We start from the raw sequence: 23,381 nt of genomic DNA, 5'->3' as shown, positions 1-23,381 counted from the left end.
CCAGATGAATCTGCAGCTCATGTTTCATTTGCTCTGCAGAATACGTCTGGCCACCCTCCCATTCAAACAGATTTCCACCCGACTTTCCCAGGGTCGGGCCAATCACAACCGTTTAACTAATATGGGGCGGGTTTGATACGATGACGATGCAGAGGAAAGCCGTTGACACACCTTACCAAGATGGCTGCCACTGACGTGGCGGAGACTGCTGTATCTGCTATCACCCTTGAGGCACCTTACCAAGATGGCTGCCACTGACGGGGAAAGGTGTATTGAATCCGCTATTGCGACAGTATTAAACAAACTCAAAGGTATATTAGAAAGATTTGTTTGCCGTACTTCTGACAGGATTTGGTAAAATTGTCACTCTCTCGCTCAGCGTCACACGTTTCGTTGCTCTGATTTGTTGTAGGTCCATCCAATTGCTTCTAGAGCCATTTTGGTCTGTACCCATTGATAACGCCCCTTGGAAATCGAAAATGAGCAGAGATTCCAGAGTAATACGCATTTGCAAATAGTTCTCAAGCGGATAAACGTGCTTTCCGGAAAACACAGAGTTGGTCCTCAGCACGTTGTCTTTCGCCGCCTAAACACTGAATTGGACACGCAACAGCAACTCACGAGTCAGGAAACCGCAAGTCTTGCGACAAATTTTGGGCCGACACTATGTCCGGAAGTGTGTTCTGCCAAGTAACTGGCAAGCTACTTTGAACCTAGTTTTACACTTAGTAAGTTATGCATATAAGGCGACGTCGTTGGCATACGTTCACGATCGTAAGATCTGTGTTTTTCCTCCTTGTGGAGGGATGCTGAAACTGCAGTAGGGGAAATTGTTGTAGCTGAAGTCTGACCGAGTTTTTCCCCACGCCCAGGTACTGCTTCATACATAGAAATCATTTCATTTAGCTTCCTCCACCTAGTTAGATGGAGGTTTTTAATGACATGGTTTGTCTGGATTTATCGTTGGCGCCGTGAAGTGTTGGCCCGTCACTCACAGCCGGCGCCTCCTCTTTTTTTCCTCTTTCTCTCTGCTCCCTCCCTTTCTTGCTCCGACTTTCTTGACACTTTTCCTCGCTCTCTCTCTCTCTCTCTCTCTTTCTCTTCCTCTCTCTTCTAAACAGCGTTTTTCCTTGCTCTGCACTCCACGTTTGCTCTCATCTCTCGCCCTCATTTCCCTCCCTCCTCTTCTCCTGTCTTCGCCTCTCCTCTCTTCTCCTCCTCCCGTGTCTTCTCTCCTATCATCTCCTGTCATCCCCCTCTTTGTGTCTTCTTCTCTCGCCTCCTCTTGTCCTCCCCTGTTGTCCACTCCTTCCCTTCATTTCCTCTCTTTTCCTGTCTTCCCCCCTCCTCTCGTACCCTCGCTTATCCTCTCCTCTTCTCCTCCCCTCCACTCCTACTCTGCTCTCTTGTCTCTTCTCTCCTTTGCAGGTCCCCCCCCCACCCCCTTCTCTCTACTATCTTGTCCTTTTTCATCTTCTCTTATTTCTCTCATCTTCTCCTCACCCCACTCATCCTTTCGCTCTTTTCCTTCCCATCTTCCCTTCTCCTGTCCTCCTGCCCTCTTCTCTCCTCCTCTCCTCTTCTTCTCTTCTTGTGTCTCTCGGTTCCTCTCTTCTCTTCCCTTTTCCGCTCCTTTCTGCCCTTTGCTCTCGTCTCCTCCCACCCCCCTCCCTCTCCCCCCTCTTCTCTTGTCTTTCTCATCCTTTCCTCCTCCCGCCCCCTCTCCCTCCCTTTCTCCCCTCCTCTTTTCTCTTTCTCATCCCCTTCTGCTCTCTCCCCCCTCTCTTCCCTCCCTCCCCCTCTCCTCCTCTCCTCTCCTCTATAGTCCAGTGAGCAGTCTCCCGTGTTGTGATTCTCTTGTATTCAGAGTGAGACTCTCTCCCTCACTCAGCCGCTGTGTTGCACTGCAGTTTTTATTTGGGTGCCTCTCTGACAAAATTAAATTGCATGTCTGTCCCATAAACAGTGTGTGTGTGTGTGTGTGTGTGTGTGTGTGTGTGTGTGTGTGTGTGTGTGTGTGTGTGTGTGTGTGTGTGTGTGTGTGTGTGTGTGTGTGTGTGTGTGTGTGTGTGAGATGGATAAAGAGAGGATGCCTGTAAATAGAGTTGGAAGAAGTGTGTCTGAGTAGGTGTGGGAGGTGCAGACACCAAGGAGAAATCCAGAAAGACATTATTGTTGGAATGATTTATTTTCTTCTTTTTTGGACTTTCAGAGACGTTTTTTTTCCATGCTTACTTGCACCACTATTTCAAATTTCAAAGAGGGAACAGTTTGTGTTTATTTTAAATGTTGTGCTTTTTTTTTTGTGTTCTAGGTAGGATTGCCACGGTTATCGGTGTTACAGGTGTTACACGGTGTTCGAGCATACACCGATTACATTACTTGCCCATCGCCGTGCCGTCTTTTAGCTTTTTTAGTTTTTCATAGAAATAAAACCCATTTTGTTAATTTTTGCGTATCAGCGCCGGCGTTCATCACATAAAAATTTTGTAATTTGTAAAATACTATGCGTGTTATCAATACTTGGTCGGACCCTCCAAAAGTGGAGGGAGAAGAGCGTCATGGGATCGAGACATTACCCTATCACTATACACGGTTTTGTGATTTAAATCGGCTAATGTAAGACCTACTTTTCTCAAAAGTTTGCCCTCTCTTTTTTGTGAATGTTCTACAGTATATTGACAGTTTAGTGACCACAGCGAGCTATGCTGCTTTATCAAATTCACCACGCCTCCCTTTCACTTCTTGCACATGCCCCCTGCCACCAAACATGGAAACAACATCATATTAAATCATATAAAGGAGCACATTCATAATGCAAATGCATGAAATGACTGTTTCTTATAAAGCGCCAACTAAATAAAGTATCAAAGATGGGATTTTTTCAACGAAATAATTTTCTTGGATTTACGCTTTAAACTACAATCAATGTGATAGAACTCAATTCCCCGATTAATTATCCTTACAAATTCTTCCATATTGTCCTATCTTTCCTGTTAGTACTGTGGACGTCAAATCGTCACATAAAAGAAGCGGTGCTGTTTAATTATTTTCATATGCCAGTGGGAGCCATAAAAATTTTTTTTAAACCAAATTCAATATGCATTTTCATTCATCTCTGGATGTTGTGGCTGTTACTGAAGATAAATACACTGACACACTGCGGCTGACTTTAATTCAACCCATCACGCTGTGATGCATCTAAATGGATACAAGAGTGAAGAATCCACTTCCCCTCCCAAAAACAATTGGAAAAAACAGAAAACAGAAAAAACTAGTTACCTTCTTCATTATGGAGTGCAGCCGCATTTTACAATGTTGTAGAGTTGAGCTTTTAACTGTGTCAACCTTGTGATCCTGGTTAAAATTGTAAAGCATTCACGCAAAATGATCTCCAGACAAATTACAAAAAAAAAAAAAAAGACTCTCTTTGTCTCACAAGCAAATTTGCACAAATAGAATATCTATAAGCACCAGGCTTGGACTCGGTCAGGTCCTGAAGATTCTTAAAATACTTTTTATATCCTATTTATATACTGTAGCACTTAAAACATACTGTTCCAAAGTGAAGAATTAACGGGAATGAAAATAGAAATAAAGGGGTTGTTTGCACAGGCTGCATTCACCATGTCATATGCAGGCTACTTGTTACATATTACACGCTACATCTGTCGTGGTAAAAACTGAATAAAACATTTCTGGTCAAGTCAGTTTCATTTATAAAGAACATTGGAAAATCACCCAGAGTTGACCAAAGTGCTGTACAGCATGTGAGTTAAAACAGCATACAACATAACAGACAATAACACAGAGAGCAGAAGATACAAAAAAGACAGGCATGCTATGCAGAAAGATTTAATTCAAGAGATTCAAAATATGTGAGTTAATGGCATGCGAGTTAAATTAGTATACAATATAGCAGCCGGACAATAACACAGAACACTTTTGTTGGGACTGCGGAATTTGAAACTTTCCATGGGAATTCATGTCAATGTATGGGAATTAACAGAATAAAATGACAATATATGTGTTATTTGCACTGACTGTATTTACCATGGCATATGCAGGTAGAAACATAAACCCTTTATCATATTACAAGCAGACGTAATTGCAAATTCTTAGTAACACCTCCGCGGTGGAAAATAATCGATTAAAATCCTGACAGTCCAAAAGGGAGTATGATTAAGGGGGATACTCTTTGCTACAGACGACAATGAACACTTAGGAATTAGGAACCTTAATTTTGTTTGGGGGGGTTGGATGTAGTTGTGCAAACGTCGTGTTCTCCCGAAATTGAACGCCAAAGTTATCCTGGAAGACACCCTTTAAAATGTTGCATAGAGGCAGAGCCACCGGTGTGTGATGTGGGAGGGGAAGACTAAATGAAAATACATCAAGCTGGATTCATGCGGGTGACTGACGGAAAGTCAGACAAAAGCTCTGTGTGTGTGTGTGTGTGTGTGTGTGTGTGTGTGTGTGTGTGTGTGTGTGTGTGTGTGTGTGTGTGTGTGTGTGTGTGTGTGTGTGTGTGTGTGTGTGTGTGTGTGTGTGTGTGTGTGTGTGTGTGTGTGTCTTTCAGATGTTTGTCATTAAGCAGATAAGCTGACAAATCTTCACCGACTTGTGATGGATTTTCTTGGGGGGGCGGGGGATCAAAGATTATAGGCTGACAAATATGGCGGGGACATTATGAGAGGATATTTGTTTGATTTAGTGGAAGTTTGAGGACCAAAGCAGTGACAACAGTTGGATGGAGAGTGACACACACAAACACACACACACACACACACATCTCCACCCTTAGGTCATCCTCAATAGTCAAAAGCAGCCGATGTTTCCCTTTCTGTGGCGTGCGTGTCCTCCTAGCACACGCTTCTAGTTATCATAACTACATAATTACCAGGAAATCACTTTGCATTGAATTGAATTTGTCTTTTTGTAGCTTTTCTCTCTCTCTCTCTCTCTCTGTGTGTGTGTGTGTGTGTGTGTGTGTGTGTGTGTGTGTGTGTGTGTGTGTGTGTGTGTGTGTGTGTGTGTGTGTGTGTGTGTGTGTGTGTGTGTGTGTGTGTGTGTGTGTGTGTGTGTGTGTGTGTGTGTGTGTGTGTGTGTGTGTGTGGTACAGCTGATCCGTTGTCCATGGCCCACTCCCAGTAATCGCAGTAATCCCCACTCAATGGGAGAATGTGAAGGAATCTTCTAGAGCCCTGATGGCCAAAGCTGTGATCCATTCATTCACAATGGCCACCCTATTAGGTCTACAAAGACAGCGAAGGATGTGTTAGGAGGCGTGTGTGTGTGTGTATTCGTGTGTGCGTGCATTGAAAACCATGTCTGACTCAAAACTCCCACCCATACCGTTCTACTTATATTCACATGGGTGTAATCTAGAGAGCCTAAGCTAAACTATTGTATGTCATTTTTCCCAACTGGATTCTGGTTGACAAAGGCCTCCAAAAATGTTGTAGTTTTTGTTCTGAAATATAAATGATGTCACTTAAAAGTCACAAACATTCCCGAAGGCTTGAAAAGCCAGTTGCTAAACATTTGTTCAATGAAACTAAGGTTGGAATCTAGGTAGCAGAGCAATGGCTTTTTGCAACAATTGGTCATAGCACGGCCTGTGGTCTGTGCCTGGCGTCCGTGGCTCGGCTTCCCCGCCTGCGTCTTGTGCCTGCACGTGGGGGTGGGTTGTATCTCTGCGCCTCAGGGGTGCAGGGTCTCCTTGCGTTCTCTGGGATTGGTTTATGCTCCTCGGGGCCGTGCGTGGGTGTTTCTCCGCAGGCTTTCGGCTTCTCTGGGGCCCGGGGGGTCATCTGTGGCTGCAGGGCAGGGTGCAGTGTCTTTACTGCTACGGGGACTGAGATGGCTGCGGTGGCTTTTACGCTGCTTAAAGGCGAGATTATTTATTAAACGGTATTATTCAGAATCAATTGGGACAAGTTCCGTACACTCACCGGTGGACACAACACACACACACACACAGACACACACATATGTGTGTGTGTGTGTGTGTGTGTGTGTGTGTGTGTATATATGTATGTGTGTATATATATATACAGTGGGGCAAAAAAGTATTTAGTCAGCCACCAATTGTAAAAGTTCTCCCACTTAAAAAGATGAGAGAGGCCTGTTATTTTCATCATAGGTATACCTCAACTATAAGAGGCAAAATGAGAAAAAAAAATCCAGAAGATCACATTGTCTGATTTTTAAAGAATTTATTTGCAAATTATGGTGGAAAATAAGTATTTGGTCAATAACAAAAGTTCATCTTAATACTTTGTTATATACCCTTTGTTTGCAATGACAGAGGTCAAATGTTTTCTATAAGTCTTCACAAGGTTTTCACACACTGTTGCTGGTATTTTGGCTCATTCCTCCATGCAGATCTCCTCTAGAGCAGTGATGTTTTGGGGCTGTCGCTGGGCAACACGGACTCTCAACTCACTCGAAAGATTTTCTATGGGGTTGAGATCTGGAGACTGGCTAGGCCACTCCAGGACCTTGAAATGCTTCTTTCAAAGCCACTCCTTCGTTGCCCGGGCGGTGTGTTTGGGATCATTGTCATGCTGAAAGACCCAGCCACGTTTCATCTTCAATGCCCTTGCTGATGGAAGGAGGTTTTCACTCAAAATCTCACGATACATGGCCCCATTCATTCTTTTCTTTACATGGATGAGTCGTCCTGGTCCCTTTGCAGAAAAACAGCCCCAAAGCATGATGTTTCCACCCCCATGCTTCACAGTAGGTATGGTGTTCTTTGGATGCAACTCAGCTTTCTTTCTCCTCCAAACACGACAAGTTGAGTTTTTACCAAAAAGTTCTATTTTGGTTTCATCTGACCAGATGACATTCTCCCAATCCTCTTCTGGATCATCCAAATGCTCTCTAGCAAACTTCAGACGGGTCTGGACATGTACTGGCTTAAGCAGGGGGACACGTCTGGCACTGCAGGATTTGAGTCCCTGGCAGCGTAGTGTGTTACTGATGGTAGCCTTTGTTACTTTGGTCCCAGCTCTCTGCAAGTCATTCACTAGGTCCCCCCGTGTGGTTCTGGGATGTTTGCTCACCGTTCTTGTGATCATTTTGACCCCACGGGGTGAGATCTTGCGTTGAGCCCCAGATCGAGGGAGATTATCAGTGGTCTTGTATGTCTTCCATTTTCTAATAATTGCTCCCACAGTTGATTTCTTCACAACAAGCTGCTTACCTATTGCCGATTCAGTCTTCCCAGCCTGGTGCAGGTCTACAATTTTGTTTCTGATGTCCTTAAATAGCTCTTTGGTCTTGGCCATAGTGGAGTTTGGAGTGTGACTGTTTGAGGTTGTGGACAGGTGTCTTTTATACTGATAACGAGTTCAAACAGGTGCCATTAATACAGGTAAGGAGTAGAGGACAGAGGAGCCTCTTAAAGAAAAAGTTACAGGTCTGTGAAAGCCAGAAATCTTGCTTGTTTGTAGGTGACCAAATACTTATTTAACCGAGGAATTTACCAATTAATTCATTAAAAATCCTGCAATGTGATTTCCTGGATTCTTTCCCCCCATTCTGTCTCTCATAGTCGAAGTGTACCTTTGATGAAAATTACAGGCCTCTCTCATCTTTTTAAGTGGGAGAACTTGCACAATTGGTGGCTGACTAAATACTTTTTTGCCCCACTGTATATATATATATATATATATATATATATATATATGTATATATACACATACACACACACACACACACACACACACACACACACAGGCATACTCATCACAGGCACACATTACCAGCACCTGCTTTGAACACACCCCCAGCACCCTCCTGATTACATCCCTCTCCTTTTCGCCCTCATTTACTGCCATAACTATGACAGGAAGAGGCCACGTGCCAAATTTCTGTTCCAGTTTTCCTTGACTTAATTAACTCTTTTTTGTTGATACATGTTGTCATTTGACGTTTCTGTTCTACATGTTGTTTGGTTCTGTGTATATTTGCCTCTGCCTCTCGGAGTAGTGATCAGTTGTTTATAGAGCCAAACATGATAAATAGTTCTCCAAAGAGGGGGGTTGGTGGTGGTTCTCCATAACCAAAAGCTGTGCTCTTGTCATTCTACAGGTCGTCCACAGGACAGAGTTATTGCAGCAGTTCTTGATGATTTAAGAATCAATAAAGAGTTGCATTGCAGGTTGAGAAGTTGAACTCCACTTGCAGACTAACTCTGTCCTGGATGCAATGGCACAAATTCTCTGTGTTGTATGCACAGCATGCTGACAGCACAGGTAAAAAACAAAAAACAGAACAATTGGTCATCGCAATAACTTGTATTTTCTGCATCCATCAGAACCTCAATGGGCAAAATTACAAGCTGGCTTGACCAACAAAAAAAAGTCACTTATACACTTATAAGTATTTGGTAGAACTGTATTTAATATGCAACCAGAATCTATTTTTTGGGCCAAGAACATTTTCATGGACAGGGAATTTGTCTTGATAATAGTTGGTGCAAGATAAGTTCCAAAAAAAAGTCTATGGCTGGTACTAAGTGGCCGTAAGGAAGTATTGACTGACTATAAATACGAATGGAGTTGGATATTTCTGTATATGATAAATAAAAATAATATGTATACAACAGTATGGACAAAGCTTATCGCGGTTAAGGGTTGGTCTAACTTATTGCAGTATAATTACTGTGGAGTTTAAAATTGATGGTGTCTGCTGCGATTATTGGATGTTCCCATGGTTTCATCTTGGTGTACATGCCTTGTATGTGATTTATTCCACTCTATACTCACACACGCACACACTTATACACACTGTCGTGCTCAGTAAAAACAACTTCAGGCGTGCCTGTTGATTGATGCTTGTTTATTCATTCGCATATTTTCTTTTGTTATGTTTTTGTTGTCACTTTGTCACCCCTTTTTATTCTGCTTTATCTTAGCATTATTTCATGAAAAACATGTCAGCTTAGGGAGGAGAGAGGGAGACTCACAAAACCCCAAATGGAAACGCTTATCTCGGCAGTAGACCTTCTCTGGCATGATACTGTTTTGGGGAGAAATAGTACAAACTCTGCCATGTTTTATCTTTCGTCTCCGTTGCATTTGAATGGATGCAATCTTTTGTCTGAAACATTTTTTCTTTGGGTGCGTTGGTGAAAAACAATTTGATGGTTTCGCTGGACGCCGAAAAAAATGGTACCGCAAAACCGAAATCTGAAGCCAGTTGTTGTTCAACCTAGAATAGAATGGATGGTAACAGATGGTTCATATGGTATAGATGGTTCATATCGTCTGGGCTGTCCACAACTCCAATCAAAACCACCTCCAGTGGTCGTCAAGCTCATATTCTGGTCAACGTTGTCTGACTACAGAGAGATAGACGGATAGAATGCACTTCATGATGATACGTGATATATTTTTTGAGCCGGAAAACATTTCTTACCAGACAAAGACTTCAAGAGCAAAGGGTGGGACAGTAGCGTTGAGATGCAAAATACTCCGCCTTGTTGCATTGTCTTGTAGACTTGCTGCTTCCGTCCTTAGTAAGGGTGCAACAGATCACAATACACATGTTTCAGATCTTATCACGGTTTTGAGTCACGACATGTGCTGAAGTAGTTACGGCTTAGAGGCGGTGGCACTGACAAAAAGGCAGGTGGCTGAACTGGAGGTGGCAGAGTTGAGGTTGTCAAGATTTTCATTGGGAGTGAGAAGAATGGACAGGATTAAGAAGGAGTACATTAGAGGGACAGCTCAGGTTGGACAGTTTGGAGGAAAAGTGAGAGAGGCCAGATTGAGATGGTTTGGACACGTGTGTAGGAGAGATGAGAGTTACATTGGGAGAAGGACGCTGAGGATGGAGCTGCCAGGCAAGAGGAAAAGAGGAAGGCCAAAGAGAAGGTTTATGGATGTGGTGAGGGAGGACATGCAGGCAGTTGGTGTAAGGGAGGAAGAGGAGCAGAACAGAAGGTATTGGAGCCAGATGATCGTGGCGTGTGTGGCGACCCCTAATGGGAGCAGCCCAAAGGAGAAGAAGATGTCGTCAAGTAGCAGCAACATATCGCGATGTACCGCAAACCAATCATTGAGCTTCAGACTTAAACACAGTACACATCTGTTTTGTCTATCTTCTTTTAACTGCAATTTTGCACCAAGATTTAGGGAATTATTACTTTAAAAAGTAACAGTGGCAGTAAAACTGTATTTCACTATGATAGTTCAATTTTTCAATTAATCCGGGGTTTACATGTGTGAATTGTGGGGGGGGCGATCCGTACACATCAACAACGTACGTTACACCACCACTCCTGATATATTTCCATTTCTTTATTCAAACAAGCAGTATTCCTGCTCTTCCCTGTTTTTTTTAATTAATTTAGTTCTGGACTCCCACAATTCAAGGGTAAATCCAAGGCTCGCCAGGCCTGAAGGTGGGCCAGGGGCCGGGCGGGTCTCGTGTGATGACATGCTGCAACATTGGACACACTCCAGACCCTTCCCATGGCTCTCCCCACTTACAGGAGTCAGACTTGGTGTGTACCCCGACAGGCAGGGGAGTCAGACTTGGTGTGTACCCCAAGAGGTGCTGAATTGTTATGGCGGAATAGTAGAGTGCATGCATTTATCATAAGGGAGCAGTTTAGAGGGCACTATCAAAATCATTTCCAACTTATCTGTATTATGTGCTGGCCCATGGGTGAAACAATTTCAATTTCAATGATGATGTCCTGGAGATTCGAACTGGAATGCGTACAGAAGGAATAGTATACGTGAGATGCCGTACTTCCATCTGTGCATCTGATTGGATGCTCGCCATTGTCCGGGAACACTTTCTCGATCTGTTGTTGTTCTATACAGGCAATGTGTTTCTGTCATGATGGCCCTGAGGTACCCATGGATGTATCACATAACCACTGCCTGAATACTCAGATGGCTGGTGAGGAGGTTGAATGGCTGACTGGGTGATTTTCCAGTGTGGACCACTGCACGTTCTGCTCATGGTTGTATGTGTTCCAACTAGAGCTGAGCGATGTATTGTTATAATATCGATTATCGCAAAATTAGTCAATATCGTCAGGGATTTTGGTAACCGTGTTTTTAAGGCTGTATTACAGTTATATAATGCAATTTTTTTTAAATTCATAGACTGTTAGACCTTCTGAAAGCATGAATAATCATAAGTCAACCACCAAAATATCAGCAAGTAATCGATATCAAGGTATCTGGAAAAAATATTGCACAGCCCTAGTTTGAACTCCCACCTCCAGATATGCACAGGCTAGGTGAATTGAAGATCCTAAATTTCCTGTCAATGGCTGCCAATTCTGGAATTCTAGAACACTCAACCCCCTAACCTTAACATGATATATTTGATATGTACACATGTGTTATTTCTTATCTCATTTTAATTAGTATCTCTTTCTCGACTGCAATGTTTTTTGCTGTTGTAACACCGGAATTTCCCTCCTGCGATTAATCAAGTGTTAATTCAACTACATTCAGGACCTTTTTTGACACATAAACATTTCTCCACCTGTGATTATCAGCTATGCAGCGCCTGTGAAACTCATCGTGTTGGTCCTGTAGAGTTGCCAGTTCAGTCAGATCAGTTTTGTTGACTGTAATGGTCTGACAGGAGGCATTGCAAGGGACAGGATTATTATATGGATTGAGAAGCAGAGAGGCAGGTGAGCTGAACAACAAGATATTAGTGGACCCCACGAGTACACACACACACACACACACACACACACACACACACACACACACACACACACACACACACACACACACACACCAAGTCTGACTCACTTTAGTGCCCTCTGTGCTCGGTGGGGTAGAAAATAAATGTTTTTAGTGGTCAGAAGTGTTTTGGAGTGTTTACCTCCGTGTCCGTATGTTTGTGTGTGTCAGTCAAGGCTTGGTGGTGGAAACGGTGGCGTGTGGGAGTCACGTTGAGGTTATACGGGTGAAACCTCCTTGTAAGAGTTGCGGCTTAAATGGCGCAAAACGCCCAAAAACCTCCTGAATATTCGGAGGTTTTGTAGCGGTGGGGGTTTCTTTTTTGATGGGGGCGTCAACACCTAAATGCGGCGGTAATAAACCTATTCCTATTCAGCCTGGGAAGCCGACAACAAGCTGCATCAGTGGCAAAAGTTGAATTTTCCTCCATCCCACCAGTGAAAATAATAGGACATTCATTGTTTGTGAAACCCATCAAAAGACTTATTTATTGTTACAATTTATTGTTCCATACACACATGGAAAAACCGTCCTCGTAAATGGCTGCATTTGCTCTTATATCATTTTGTTGTCATTGTTTTTCTCATTTGTTCATTCTTCCTTGACCAATAATAACCTTCATAATTTATCTATCGTAATTTTACACTTATGTTATTTTTTTACACTTTTCGGCCCATCAGTTGGGGGTCCTTGGGGAACGTAAAGATGGGACATAATGATTCGGGACCTGTAACCTGGCACGAGCCAAACTAAAAGCTGAGAATTGGAAGCGAGGGGAGCCACCGTATATGGCCAAGAAACGGATTATTTATTGAACCATTCAAACATGCACCCTCTGTAGCGCTTATTGCTGCCCGAGGAAGAGTGACTGCTCAACAACGCGCTGTGAAGTGGCCGCATGTAAATCCACACTATTTGCTTCTGAATGCCTATAGAACATCGCAAAGGGGGTTTAATTGAAAGATTCAAGCGACAATTGTTTGTTCTATGACAGAGTGACTGCCTTCTTAATTTTGATAAACCTCTGAAACCCCACTTATCCCCTATTAACTTCTGTACTTGATATGACTTGTGGTATCTGTGTAAGTGTAATTGTTGTATGAAGGATATTGCTCTGTAACCTATTCTATACCACGGGTGGAAACAATCCATCAAATACTAATAATCATGTACATTTCTCTGTCCTGTGTAGTAATTCTTAGTGGTTTTATTTTGACTGCTGATTCTGATCCAAAGCCCGACCTGTGGACTGAACTGATCAGGTACTGAACAGTGATGACATACAGTAGACAACAGGATATTGAAGGGCCTCCGAAATGGCTTACTGCCATACTGTACTGTCCAATTAGTGTTTAATATGTTTGCAACCATAGTGTGATATATCTGGTGAAACATAGTAGTACGCAAACACTGCACACTACGCTCATAGGTGTGTACCACAATGCATTGTGAGGGCAAGATGCCGAGAAAAAACGTTTATGCAGTGTCGTCATCAGCTGAAAGGAAGACTTATGTACAGTATGATCATGTAGCACATAGTATGCCATCCCAGATGTGGCACCTGTTTTCTTTCTTACGTAGGGCCTTCATTTGAAGGAAGACTAAATAAAGGAGTTGTATTGTGGTATTTTGACTTCCAATACCCTATCTTATACTGTGTTGGTATCAACCCACAAGGTACTGAAAGAAGACCGAAGACGATTGTATGAACATGTAGTTAATGCTGGGTGATAAAACGATAACGATAATTTTCCTCGATGTTGAACTAAAGTGAGCTTGATGATTCAGATTTTTTTCCCCCTGTTTTTCTTTAATATTTATTTTGTCCAAATGAGGATGCTAAATGCTGCTAAGTTTTTTTGGTTTATTGCTTTTTTTTTAATGCAGATGTGGCAGTTTCCCTACCACACGCCCCCCAAGTGGTGTGTTCAGGGCCCTCCAGCAGAGACACAGACGACGGGGTTTCAGACACAGTTTATTGTAGAGAGTGGGCGAGTTGGAATAAGCCCAGGAGCAGATGGACATGTGTCATGACAAGGGCTCTTCTCCTGAGTGTGTGTGGGGATGGGGGTTTAACCTGCTGCTTGTTAGACCAACCAATGAACAAGGTGTACAGCCACTCTGAACCTGGGCCCGAATTACCTAGACCCAGGACAGGTGTGGCTGCTCAAACCACACCATCCCCACACCACAGCAGACTTTTGTTTTAAGACGAGTGTTTATTTCGGACAATTTCATTCCACCAATAAATGTGTTTTCAAAATGCATCATGGCATACAACAATTTTTATCTACAGCATATAAAAAGGAAAAAGGATTTAGCAGAAATCATGATTTTTTTTATATACATTGTGATTTTGTTTGTGAAATTTTGTTATCGAATGGTATGCAATATTTTATTGTGATAACATTTTTGGCAGTATCACTCAGCACTAGATGTAGCACATAGTGCACCATGGCAGTTGATTTCTTCCACCTTTTTGCATAGTACCTTTATTCAAAGAAAGTCAAAACGAATGGGTTGTATTGTGGTGTTGTTGTAGTATCAGATATTGTCCGATACCTGATCTTAGACCGATGTTTGCATCAGTGGCCCCCCCTTATCTGTAACACCCTCATATTGAGCCAAATCAGCGCCTGCCCTTGTGATCTGGCTTTCCAACATTCCGCTGCGAGCATAACAGACCGCCGACACATCGGTGTTTTTCCGTTCAATTGTTACCTGTAGATCACACTGAGAGCAGGATGTAGAGCAGGGTGAATTGCAGTGGCGATGACTTCAAGGTGCTTTGGGATTTTTATTCTTATTTTTTCAACTTTATGGCCTCTAGTTTTGTTGCTAAGCAGTTTTTTTTCCAACCAGAACCGCTTGCAGTTGTGTCTGTTGCTTGGCAACACAAAAAAGTGTATGTTCTCAGCAAGGGTACCTCAAGAGCTGGTCTCTTTGAAGCTGACAAGATTCGGGATTAATTTCCGTCCCGTGAATATAGGCTCACGATACCTTATAAGAAAGTAATCGAAAAAATATTCTTGTGAATTACAGTTATATTTACGTAAATAAATTGGAAAGCGCCAATATGGAATTTCCAGACCAAAAATTGACCAATCATTTCCTGCTTTATTATTGTTGTTATTTTTTTACTTCACATCTTTTTTTTCATATAACTATATGTGCAATTACTATATGTGAAATAACTATATGTGCAACATCCTCACTAAGCATCAGGGCCTTTGTTATATGTACAATCGCTTTGAATATTCTCTGCAAATAGGAAACACCGGGTGTTGGATGTGTGTCATTTTCAAAATTTTCGGTTTATTTGTGTGTTTGTGGGTGTCAAACCCTGTCCCTTACTACACACACAACCAGACTAATACAAAGGGATGCAAATCGATACGTGTCACTGCGTACCGTGCGGCATGTAAATAACCGCACACGGAATGTATCTGTGTACTTACTGTACTATATATGTATGTATATGCTTAGGAGGGAGGTTAGAAAATGCATCGTTATTCTGATTATTGGCGTTCATATATTGTTACTGTCAAAACTGTGTGTGTGTGTGTGTGTGTGTGTGTGTGTGTGTGTGCGCGTGCGTGCTGTTTTATTGAGGCTGATCTTGCACAGATCATTAGTGTAATATGGAGGACAGTTATCTTTATTCTTGACACAACAAAATGCAGCTTTTTTATAAAGCGTAATAATTTACGGCAGCCTTCCAATTTACACATTATAGTGATGTCGATGAAGCAGTTCTTTTAGCATCTATCAATTTCCTTTTTCTGGTTGTATCGTCAGCAAAGTTCTTTGTTTGAGTACCTTTGGAGGTCATGGATATCATTGTGTGTGTGTGTGTGTGGGTGTGCGTGTGTGTGTGTGTCAAGAGTAAGGCCTGCTCACTGTGTGTGTGTGTGTGTGTGCGCGCGCTCCATGTGCTTGCTTGCTGCATTTTTCCGTGTTTTTTAATAGGTGTGTGTCCTGTTTTAATGGGGATGTGTAAATGTGTGTGTGCATGCTCTGCTGTATAGATATGCACTGTCACCGTGTGTGCACTTTAATGCTCAGGGTATATGATGTGCGTGTCTCTCCATGCGCAAGTGTATTGCCAGTTAGGGGTTAGCGGTAAATAAATGAAGTAAATAATAATTAAGCTACGATATATTTGATCCTCCATGAGAGGATTGCTGAGGGGGGGGGGGGGGAGTGAGAGAGAGAACTACTGAGTAGAGGGGATGATGGATACAGTAGAAGAGGGGAGATAAGAAGGAATAAGAAGGAAGAGCTGTAAAAAAATAAAATTAAAAAAAATAAAAGTGAGATTGGTTGAAAGTGGGATGAGAGTGAGAGGGGAGCATTAAGATTTAAACCCTAACCCTAACCCTAACCCTAACCCACAAGGGAGCCACATCGTTACGGTCATCTGTTGTGTGTTCATGGTCATTTTGGTTCCAAATTATTGTCAATATTCTCTCTTTGGAATTGTTTAATTAAGGGCTAACGCAGGTTACAGAGTATATATGTGCTGTAGTCAGGCCTATTAAACTGTAGCTACACTCTCAACAATAAAACATTTTGTGGAATTTATCAGGCCCCTAAGCTCTTGACTAGTGCATATATATATATATATATATATATATATATATATATATATATATATATATATATATATATATATATATATATATATATATATATATATATATATATATATACACACACACATACATACACACACACACACACACCTGTGTGTATATGTGATTAGAATAGCTTTAAGTGGATTGCATGATACAGACACCGGATATGGGTCATTTACCAGGCCAAAAAAGGGTGTATAGATAAATCAAATCACAAAGAGCCCGTGCTAAAGAGTTATACCGAACTTTCAGATATCAAAGAAAAGTAGTTTGATATTTAGATAAAGGTACCTGGGTGTACAGGAGGACAAAATGGTTTATATGTCAATAGCTTGCAGGCACATCTGCAAATTAATGGTTTAGCAATGGATGATCAGTACTCCCTATCAACTCTTAAAGTTCAGTACTTCAAAAAGTGGTTAAATCTCCCAAGGTGTGCAAATGATGTCTTTGGACAAAGACTGGAGAGGACCGTGGGCAAACTCGGCTGATGCTAAATTCAAACGGGGCCCTTTTTAGGCATCCGTAGCATCATCAAACACATAGACTGACTCTTTTGCAAGATGACTTAATTATAGTAAAATATTCACCTCAAATTGCCATTCATGTTGTAATTGGCTTTTCATTGCCCAAATGAAACAATCAACCTAACGACAACGTCAGATTTTCTCACAAATTTGTCCGTTTGGAGTGCCCGTGTCCTGTGGAGTACACAGGCAGGAATTTTAACTCTATAGGAACTATAGGAACTATAGGAATTTACAGGCACAGGGAAAAGTTGTTCGGCCTGATGGCAAGTGCATGCACGGTGCTTTTTTTAATATAAGCAATAAGGAAATTTCGTGAAATTAAATGCATCTTAAATAAAAACACAATGTCTTTATTTTCTTTATTTAGAGGAATGGGACATGCAATCGCTCCCTCTCTAAAGAGGAAGACAGGGCTGCAAATTGCACCCCGATCGCTCCCTCAGAGGACGCACAGAGGACCCAAAACGTACTTGCGTTTTTGATAAACAATATCTTATTTTCGAGGGCTTCAGTGCTTGATCAGCGATCAGAGTGACAGATAAATGGGGGAGCGATAGAGAGAGAGAGAGAGAGAGAGAGAGAGAGAGAGAGAGAGAGATTTTAAATAGTTAAAAGAATAGAAAATCTATATGTGGCGGTCATGTTGATATTTTCATAAAAAATATATAAAATAAGAAAACGCCGATGCTTAGGCCTGGTGGGGGAGCAACAGTACACTGGGGGGAAACCCTGGTGTAAATTGACCATCTAATCTAGTAATGGGGGTTCGTAGATGTTGTTGATCAACGGCACCGTTACCTCCATGGCCCCTGGGATATTTGGCTCTCAAAATGGGCAGTTTGCACCCGACTCTGTTTCGTAGGGCCCCTTAACGCCAGACCTGTCTTACACCGTTTATACCACCAAGCTGGTTTCATTTTAGCTTGAGCAAACATAGCCAAACATTCAACGACCAAACGACCGCCATTTGCAGATCCCTCTGCGATGAAGGCTAAGAAGACTCCTGGAGGAAGATCATTACGGCTGGCAATAGGGGGTCGCGATTTGCCGCAAATTATCCAATGTAACTGGTTGCGGCTGCGGCAGATTTGCGTTTTTTGAGCACTAGAAGGTGATGTGGGATGGGGCCAGACACCACGCTTACCTCGTTTCAGCAGTTTGTTAGGCAATTGTAGTTAAAAGTCCAAACATGCCGAATTTGCCTGTTTAGCTTAGAAATATGAATTCCGTACTGACATATCGGGGTACGAGCGCTAATAGAGATCCCACAACTCTTTTACCCTTGTCGTTAATAATGCATCACCACCACCATCATCATCTTGTTTCCAACAAACTCAGTTTCCACACTAAGACGCTTCCCGCTGCGACACACATACACACACTAGCACCACGATATGTACACACACACACACACACACACACACACACACACACACACACACACACACACACACACAGGATTTCAGCACAAAGAAAGTAATTGCGCAAGCTGTGTGTGTATGTGTTTACCTTTCCGCTGTGTTGTGATGCTGGCTGTATTTTTGACCTTTAGCTAAGCCTGGATGGATTTAATCAACAATAGTCAGACGAACACACACACACACACACACACACACGCACACACACACACGCACACACACACACACCTACACCCATGGTCTCTCAGAATACCATATCTCAGACATACACACACTCACAGCAACATCATTTTAAACAGTGTTTGAATTGCATTATAATCCCATCATGTAATTTAAAATTTGAATGTTTCTCACTACAGGGAGTTTTCTATAATTCAGACACATTAATATGTAGTTACTTCTGACCCAAAAAAAACAAATAGGTTGCACTCACGGAGAACGTGTGTGTGTGTGTGTGTGTGTGTGTGTGTGTGTGTGTGTGTGTGTGTGTGTGTGTGTGTGTGGATTGGCAGCCCTAGTCTGTGTTTATTTATTTAACCAACAGTTTATTGCTTTAAAAATGCTCATCAAATGTTCTTTTCAGATGAAATATTAAATCAAAACCCATTGAGCCTTCAAAATGTGCCGACCCTTGTGGGATTTCGATGATGAATACAAAGGTGGTTGTACTCGCTGTTCCCTGGTCAGGTCATTCATGTCTTATTGGACCAACTGGGTTTTAACGTGATGTCCAGCAAACCTTTGGCTTGTCATCTGGTAATTGTGTCCATTTTGAATTGACTGATATGGTGGCGGCCATATCATCGGCTTGGCAACGCATCTAATTGAATTTGGACTTTATAACAGTGTTGGAATGACCGGGTTAAATGCTGTAATTACTACAATTGTAATTCCCTCAGTTCGGCAGCTTTCTTTGTCCCCATTTTGCACTCACGTCATTTCTATCAAAAGAACATTTCAATAGTAGTCCATAGATGGTCAATGACCCATCGTCAGCAAATCCTTGAATAGCAAGAAGCTCCACCCCGGTCAGAGTTTTGGTGACGAAAAAATGTTATGTAATATGTTTTAGGCTAATATATGTGTGTGTGTGTGTGTGTTTGATGTCCCTCTCCAGAACCTTCTGTCCGAGAAAGTGGACCAGATGATGGAGTGGTCCTCCCGCCGCTCCGTGGTGCGTATGAACGGGGACAAGTTTCGCCGTTTCGTCAAAGCACCGCCCCGAAACTACTCTGTCATCGTCATGTTCACTGCCCTGCAGCCCCAGAGGCAGTGCTCCGTCTGCAGGTAGAGTCCACACTGTACATACATACGTGCTTGCAGTACCGATCCAGAAACCCAGTGTTTGAATGGTTTGGTCCACATTCAAGCCAAAACCATCAACAAGCTTCTATTACAACAGCTGTCCTCTGCCTGTCTACCTCTCTTGTCTTTCCCTTTTTGCCTTTTCTGTTTCTTTCGTTCATTCTTTTCCTTCTCTGCCTCTTCCTTTGTTTTGCTTCTCCCCCCTCCCTTTCTTTCCTATCATGCAATTTCTCCATTTTTGCTTTCCCGCTTCCCTCCTTCTTCTCAAAGAGGGAGTCAGTCATCCATCTTAATTTGTTGTTGTGGCAAGTGACTCTTAAATTATATACATGGGAACTGTTCGTAAATTAAATTCAAGTTGTTCATTCAAATTGTTGGTTATGTTTATTTAGTTTAACAATAATAGATTATAGATTAAATAATATAATGATATAATAATAGATTATTCAGTCCCTTGTTTCATAGTATTTAGAGTTAAATCGTTTTGTTTCTGATATTTCTCTCACCCCTCTTGTGTCATTTTGGCCCCTATATACGGTAGGTTTCCTCCTGTTTCATTTTGGGTAGGTTTATTTGGTGTGTCTAGTCATCAGACACATCCACCCCTCATAGAAAATCAGATTCACATGGCCTAAAGAGAATGAGAGGGCGGGGAAAATGTAGAAATGCTTTCACGCTCCCTTCCAAAGCCAGCTGTTGGCCCAGCAAGTTTAAATTGTGGTCATAAAAGCAGTTGCAGAGTTTTACAGCATATCCAAGATGGCGGACAAGGCGACCGACTTATCAGTAGTTGGGCTTTTTTTTGCGTTGTGCAAGAGAGAGATGAACGACAGTGGAAGGGAATAATAAAGAAAGCAGAAAGCAGTACGCAGCAGCTACGCTTCGTGCATGAAGATCCGCACGAAAGTAAATAACTGGCGCATGACAGATACATCAACACACGACACGCCCACTTGCTCACTGTGACAATTACCTGCTCTGTTCACACATACCGCTCAATCAGACATTACCCGGACTTTGTACTAGGGTGCTGGCTGGGTAATGTCCAGGTCAAATAAATCCAACATTTGAAATTATACATACAGCTCATCCGCTTAATGTCCAGATAATTTCATGGTTGCAGTGTGTATGTGAAAGCAGATAAGTGAAATATGCAATGTTGCATGTTGATGTGCGATCAACAAACTGGAACCCGATTGGCTATTAATGTGATGCTGCGGCCGTTTAAAAACGCACTGAGAATCTGATTTGCTCAAAGTGGCTTCCAGCATGCAATCCTGTGGCGGAACAATTTGCTAGCATTTGTGGTAGTAAAATGCTACTGTGAGAACAGCCATTTACTGTCTCAACGGGATTTAATGTGCCGAATAGGAATTTAATGTACTTGCCCGGTCTACTTAATTCATAGTTCAGTCACACACAAACAAACACAAAGACATTCTCACAGTCACCGAATAACACACAGACTCTACTCTTACCACCTTGGGAAATGCAGAAAATCCTGAAGCTGTGGGCCAGGCTGACATTTGCATGGCAGAAGCAAGCCATACCAATAATAATGAGAATGAGTTAATTAAAGAGAACAAGCCAAGCACAATCCATTTAACCGCAGAAGAACTGGAAACAGGACGCATCATTTGAAGTTGTTTTTCCAAATCCCGAGCGAGTCGAGCACAGGCTCTCGGAGCGGTTTCAGATTATGATTTCCCTTTCATAGGAGGCACTTATCTGTAGGACAAGTCTTCTTCTGCTGGGTCATGAAGCTAAAACCCCCGAATGGTACCGGCAAAAGGCACTTGCTCGTGTTTCTGATTTTGCTCCTTGAATTGTGCTTTCTCATTATGCTGTGGCAGACCTTTTTCTTGTACGTCAAATTATTTTTAGGCAGAGCTCAGTTATATCCGTTTATCAATGTGTTAGCTTGTGAAGATTCTGAGTTTAGTCCAACAAAGGGCTTCTTGGTATGGTTTCCAATGGACCAGTGGGACCAACGTCTTTTAAAGATGGTGCCAGAATGATTTGCTACGCTTTCTGAATATTAAAATTTATATTGGTGCCCAACAGGACTAATCATTAATATACTATCCACTTGAGCGCAGGCATGGGAAGGGTGAGAGCGAGATGGGATGTCTGTGGTCACTATAGTAGTCAGTAGTTGCTATGGCTTCCTTTCACACTCCATTGTTACTGATTGTTGCTTTAAACAAAGGGACAATGGGTAACAATGGAATGGAAACTTGTCTTCTGCTACTCATGCCTTTGCCCCACCAGCTGCTTTGAAAACCTGAGGCATGTGCTATCTATCAACAACTGCTTCTAATCCAACCGCTATAATCTTTTTTTGTGATTTGATACCATCAAAACCTTACTTATACAACCTCCAATTTGTACCACTGTAATGAAACTGGAGACAAGAGACTGCTCCAGGTATCCAGGCTGCTATCATACTGGTATCAAGTCAGATACTGTGCCTGTGAACTTGTAAATTATGACTGATACTCAAACCTGATGGCAACATCAACCTGATATCAACAGTTTCATGTCATATATGACTTCAATGAAACAGAATGGTGAATAATTCAATTCATTTAAAAAAAAAAACCCAGTCTTTTCAAAATGGGCTGTCTTGCTATTTTATGAAGGTATTTTGTATCAGCAGCCACTCAGTGAAATACTCACTGAGAGTGGCTTCCTCAAACAGTATTTCAGCACCACGGCTAGCTCTTTAGCAAGCACTGTGATGGGGCTGAAGTTGACTCAGTGGAATCCGGCTTTGCCTGCAGCAGGGCCTGACCGATACGGACCGATACCGATTTTAAATGGCAAGAAATTCTGGTAACTGATATTATCTGTCGATATTTTTTTCAATATATTTTTATTTTGGCGGAAAATAAATGGTTATTGCTTTATTTACCAAAATTAACAATTGGATGTGTATGAATAAAATGTAATGTATGATTACAAAATATTTTACATTTTCAATAATAACTTAACTCAAATAAAATCGGTTTTAAACGTCAAATAACAGTAAAGGCAATATTATAATAAAAAGCACTGGCACTCTGTCCACTGTCCTTTATGGCATAGTACGCACACGATTATTTAACAAATCTCAAATGAAAATAGTATTTTATTGAAATTTATTGAAACATTTTTTTAATTTAAGGTCTAAATGAATTTAGGTCTAATGAATGTAATGTTATAGTTCGCTTATCTCCGCAGTCTCCACCAGCTTACTATTGACCCTAACTATCCTTAAATGGTTATTTAATATTCTCCAAGATTACGTTTAACATTTTTTTACAATTTTCTCTAAAATGAAATGACCACAGACGAAGATTGGCTTCATTTGAGATTTCGTTAAGCAATGGATAGTTTTACAAACATTTGAAGTTTTACTTACTATGTGGGTTCTAAATCTGTTCTTGCGTGTTATAACCATTGGTAGGGTATGACCTTTATCTGCCCTTTATCCTGAAATTTCAACCGATGCCGATAGTTCTTCGGGAACCAAAATATCGATCAGGCCCTATTCTGTAGCCCAGGGCTTTAGAAGGCATATACATACTGACCACGTCAGTGTTTCCAAATTAACTGTATTGAACGTTATTTATATTGAGCAAAAAAAACAACAAACAAATGTTTTTCCCTCCAAGTTTTTATCCGCAGGAACGCTAATTGAAATTAAGAAACACAATGTTGTTCAGTGTTGAGGTTTCACTTTTATCTGCTAATAGAGACCTGACTGTACTTCCATGACGC

The 23,381-nt window shown here is 41.8% G+C and overlaps 1 protein-coding gene across 1 annotated transcript in view; it reads left to right on the top strand.

Moving 5' to 3' along the window:
- LOC307228716 (dolichyl-diphosphooligosaccharide--protein glycosyltransferase subunit TUSC3) overlaps positions 1 to 23,381 on the top strand; it is a 137,351-nt gene that overhangs the window by 26,067 nt on the left and 87,903 nt on the right. Inside the window, exon 2 of the mRNA XM_079998482.1 lies at positions 19,432 to 19,601. Within this exon, the coding sequence (XP_079854608.1) occupies positions 19,432 to 19,601 (170 nt within the window). The remainder of the gene's footprint in view (positions 1 to 19,431; positions 19,602 to 23,381) is intronic.

The sequence above is a fragment of the Zeus faber genome (genome assembly GCF_960531495.2).
Source record: "Zeus faber genome assembly, chromosome: 4".
Classification (NCBI taxonomy): domain Eukaryota; kingdom Metazoa; phylum Chordata; class Actinopteri; order Zeiformes; family Zeidae; genus Zeus; species Zeus faber.
Note: the sequence above shows the minus strand (reverse complement) of the source record. Positions and strands in the feature narration are given on the sequence as shown.